Genomic DNA, 4,692 nt, shown 5'->3' on the forward strand with positions numbered 1-4,692 from the left:
ATTAGTAAAGAAAATTTCCCTAAATAAATTGAAAATGATTGAGGCTGTTGATAGGATATTAGTAGTTGATACCCCTATTGTGAGTGACACCTCTATACAAAAAGAGAATCTTATAAGCATATTTCCTTCCTCTGGATCTAGTTTGAATCAACATGGAGAAATCAATTTTGTCATAGAGACGTGTGATCAATACCTACACTTACACAAGTCTTATATTTATATGGAATGTGAACTATTGAAATCAGATGACACTGTGTTGGCTGAAACAGATGAAGTATCCTTGACTAATAATGCACCAATGTTTTTGTTTGATAGAACAACTTATAGCATGGATGGTATGCAAGTTGAAAGTATAATGGATCCTGGTAGAGCTAGTCTGATGAAGGGGCTTTTAACTTATAGCAGCACAATGAATAAACAGAATACGTTTGGATGGATTCTAGAAACTAAAGATATTATTACATACAAGATAAACAAATATACAAAAAATAGAAAAGGAAGTATTACTTTCTGTATCCCGTTGACTCATATCTTTGGCTTTGCAGAGTGCTACAATAAAATTGTCTATGGTAGAAAGCATCAACTCACTCTCTACAGATCTCCTGAGAACAAAAATAGTATTACATCTAATGATGCTAAAAAACATACAGCTAAGATAAATATTAAAAAATTACAATGGATTATTCCAAAGATTGTTCCTAGTCTTGAAATGCAAAATAAACTGTTGAACATTTTTGAAAGTAGTAAACTTGTGCAGATGCCTTTATTTCTAGACAGTTGGAAAGTTACAATATTCCTAATGGAAATAGAGAATTCACATGGAAATTGGGAACGAAATATGATAAAATAAAGTATATTGTGGTTGCTTTGCAGAGCAATAGAGATAACAATTACCTGAATGCAGGTAAGTTTGATAACTGTGGATTGGAAGAAATTTATGTCGAGTTAAATTCAGAGCGGTATCCTCATGATTGTTTAAAGTTTGATTTCGACAAATTCAACGCTGTTCAACAATACAATTTTGCTAAAGAGTTTAGAAACAGTTACTATGAATCAACAAAAGATTACATTTTCATGGAAGAAGATGTATACTATTACTATTACCCATTGTTGGTGTTCGATGTATCTAAACAAAATGATAGAATTATCCAATCAAGACCTGACGTTACAATAAAAGCTTCCTTTTCAAAGAGTATTGTACAAAACACAAAATGTTATTGTTTGATTATGAGTGAAAATATTGTTGAAATTAAAGATAATCGCGTTAAAGTTGTTAGTGTTTAGTTATCTTGAATCCATGAATTAAATTTCTCAGGATATCCATACCATTTTACAAACATTTCTTTTACTCCTTTCCTAGTTCTACGTTTCAGTATCTTTTCTATTTTGTATTCTTCTTTGACATTATTAAACAGAGTAAGTTCTTCTTCATAAAACTTTCCTTTGATCTCTTCATCTGCTAAATCTTTAATGGAGTATGTTGTGACTTCCCCTGGATGAACTTGAGTGATTTTGAATATTTCTGTACTCCAATTAGGTAGATAACCTTTATCAAAAATAGCTTTGTACTTTGTAATTCTTACTGTATCATCTATTTTGAACTTGAACTTTTCAAACATTTCTTTCGAGGAGGGGAACAGGTTCTCATGTACTTGATCTTCATTTTCTTTTTTGGATGCTTCAATGGGAGTCATTTTTATGCTACGGTGATAATGATTATTGTATCCTTGAACTAATTTATCTAAAATATCAGTCCACTTATGATTACCTTGATGAGTGAACATTTTCCACATTTTCTCTTTAAGAGTTCTATTGAATCTTTCAATGATAGAGGCTTTCTTGTCGGAGTATGTTGAAAAATGTTTGATATCAAAACTTTTGAATAGAGCTTTCATTTCCTGATTGTAATATTCTTTTCCATTATCGGTTTGCATTTTTTGAGGTTTCCTGGTTTTGAAAATGGATTGTAAAGCACTTGCAGTTTCCTTTCCAGTTTTAGTTTTTAAAGGAATCACCAAGCATATTTACTGAAACAATCTATAACTGTTAAAAGGTATTTGAAGTCATCATTTTCATCTGCATAAGGAATCATTTCAACAAGATCGGATTGCCATTGCTCATCTATATGGTGAATATAAACTCTTTCTGTCTGATAATTCTTTCTAGCAGGTTTGTGAAGAGTGTAAACATCTTGTTCATTTAGAAATTGTTTGACTTCCTTGATTGGTATTTTAGTTTTTCTTTGAAGTTCGTTGATACCACAGAATCCAGTTTCAGGATTGTAGAAAGTTTGTTCGAGAATGATGATAGGTTTTTTTGACGTTTTCATAGGTTTGATGTCACCACCAGTTTTCAAAGTTGAAGCTATTTTACATTTAGTTGCTTTACATACTTGACAGTTTCCTTTGAACATTTGTCTATTATTTTTGGTTAATGTCTTTGTGACACTGTTAGAACTTGTGCGCTTTTGGCACTTTAAACAGTACATGTCCATTTATTAGGAACATAAAACAGGAATGTGTAGATAAAGAGTTTGACATTTATGTTCTTTTTTCCATATTTTTCTCATTTTGAAATTTTTTCCCTACTCTTTGTAGTTGTTTCTTAAAGTTTGTATTTTCAAAATGGAAGTGGATCCACCAAATACCGCACTATCTCCGACCACTGTGGTACACCCAAGTCAATTCCGATACTGATAAATAACGCTATTGAAGATAAGGAAAAAATCACAGTCGCAGATGGACAAGAATATCTTAAGAGACAAAGGGAAGATGACTGGATAGAAAATCGTGTAGCAAGGGTAAGTTTTATGTGTACTAATTTCTACATTGTTTGATTTTAGATTGAAGCTCAAAACGGGAAACTAGATAAACTTCGAAGCGATGTGAAGGTGGAGGAGGCGAAACTTGAAAATCTTGAAAGAGAGTATAAGTCGGAGGTAGCTCGAATCAAAAAAAGACGGGAATTGTATGACAAAAAAGCTTCGGTAATAATCTGTTGATTTTCATATTTAAGTTTGATGTTTCTTTTACAGAACCGCGTCGAAAGAAGACAAGCTGGAAAAATAATCAAGAAACATAAACGCGAGCTAGAAAAGAAGCAGGAGAAGCTCCGCGATGAAATGGAAGAATTACATCTGGACAAAATTTAATTTTTCTATATTATTGATTAATGGTTTCAAATCATTGTTCAGCATTTAATAAAACGTAATAATGGTAAAGAATTGAATGAAAAGAGTGTTGGTTAACACTTGATTTTTTTGTCGTTTCTTCATGGTTCTGACGGTTGATTTTTTCATGTTTGCTCGACGAGAATTTTTGACTGATTTTTCTGATTTTTTTCATGATTTTTTTTTCGTTTTTTTTCGATTTTTTTCAATTTTTCTTGCATATTTTTCGGATCTCATTAAGTGGATAATCCTGAGCTTTTGAGTGGGTTTCGAACTTTCTAGCATTCAAACACAAGACAGGCGCTTTACCATTCTGACATGAGAACAAATTGATAAGAAAGTTGAAAAAGTGTTTAAGTGTAGAGAATTTGTTATCAGTTGGAGTGAAAAGTGACTGTTTTGAGAGGTTGAAAAAAAGTGGGACAAAAGTGGGAAAGTGAGTGGGGGTGAACTCAGTTCACCAAAATCTGAGAGTGTGAAAATCGTGGATTTTGCTAAGAATATTATATGAAAAAAAATAATTAGGGCAAAAAACTTGAAAAAACAGCAAAATAAAAATTTCAAAAAAGTGGGCCAAAAGCTGCGCCAGAAAGGACAATTCCCTACTACTATTGGAAGGCAAATTGAAACAGAACTTGTCATTAAAAAATGCACATCTAGATTTTACAGGTATGACTTCACCATGGGATTTAACAGTGATTCGATGTAAGATTACAGACGTTGTCGCGGCAGCAGAGGTTCTACTGCACGACCTCAAATTCATCAACACTAGAGCACATCTAGAATGACACAAATTGTCATGAACACAATTCTCCAACTAGTCAACGCTACATATTTGGCGTGATCACTTCCCTTATCACTATATCAGATCTGGAGCATAATCGTGGATATGCCGAGGAGATGCTATAAAAGGATTGAGAATCGCCAGTATGATGAGACATCTGAGACTTCTACCAAAGGATCTCCTCTACAATAAACTCACTGATGCCGGATCCCAACTGCTGACGCCCACACTTCTTGAAGCTGCAACCCCCTAATGGTGGACAACGGATGGTGCACACCCCTTTTCTCCAAATCAATGGAAACCCACAGACGCTGGATCGGAACTACGCCAACTCCAAATGCTGATGCCGGGCAGATCCATAATCAGAGCCCTAACCCAGTTAAATAAATAGTTGTTGAATACTTAATGTTCCTATCCTTGTACTTTCGCTCCGACACAGGCTCACCACCTAAGTGTCGGAGCAGACGTAGATAAGTCATCAGAAAAACGCATTTAAAGGGGGACTCCGGTCAATTTTTTTATTGCATCAAAATGTGTTAAAATTTATCTATTTTCAGAATATTATTGCGAAAAAATTCGAAAAAAATCCGAAATCCCCAAAAAACGCCGTTGAAAAGGAAAAAAATTCAAAAAAATGTGCCACCGAGGGACGAGGATTTTCAGTGAGACCCCTAGGCCACGCGAGCGGCGCGACTTTCTTACCGTACAAATTTTCCGGATTTTTCTTGCTTTTATCTCC

At 34.0% G+C, this 4,692-nt stretch overlaps 3 protein-coding genes across 3 annotated transcripts; 2 read left to right on the forward strand and 1 right to left on the reverse strand.

Moving 5' to 3' along the window:
• Nucleotides 1–34: 34 nt before the first annotated feature.
• On the forward strand, nucleotides 35–1,284 carry CBG18878 (the record flags this gene model as incomplete). Its single annotated transcript, XM_002646420.1, has 4 exons — nucleotides 35–500; nucleotides 546–617; nucleotides 758–904; nucleotides 956–1,284. 4 exons carry the CDS (start codon nucleotides 35–37, stop codon nucleotides 1,282–1,284), a joined length of 1,014 nt encoding a protein of 337 aa, XP_002646466.1.
• On the reverse strand, nucleotides 1,281–2,413 carry CBG26613 (the record flags this gene model as incomplete). The annotated part of the gene is made up of 2 exons (XM_045241405.1): nucleotides 1,281–1,898; nucleotides 2,021–2,413. 2 exons carry the CDS (start codon nucleotides 2,411–2,413, stop codon nucleotides 1,281–1,283), a joined length of 1,011 nt encoding a protein of 336 aa, XP_045100152.1.
• A 211-nt stretch (nucleotides 2,414–2,624) lies between these two features.
• Nucleotides 2,625–3,151, forward strand: CBG18879 (the record flags this gene model as incomplete). The annotated part of the gene is made up of 4 exons (XM_045241406.1): nucleotides 2,625–2,679; nucleotides 2,715–2,800; nucleotides 2,843–2,986; nucleotides 3,035–3,151. The coding sequence occupies 4 exons, from the start codon at nucleotides 2,625–2,627 to the stop codon at nucleotides 3,149–3,151; spliced, it is 402 nt and encodes a 133-aa protein (XP_045096601.1).
• Between the last annotated feature and the right edge of the window lie 1,541 nt (nucleotides 3,152–4,692).

The sequence above is a fragment of the Caenorhabditis briggsae genome, assembly GCF_000004555.2.
Source record: "Caenorhabditis briggsae complete genome, chrI, whole genome shotgun sequence".
NCBI classification, from domain to species: Eukaryota; Metazoa; Nematoda; class Chromadorea; order Rhabditida; family Rhabditidae; genus Caenorhabditis; species Caenorhabditis briggsae.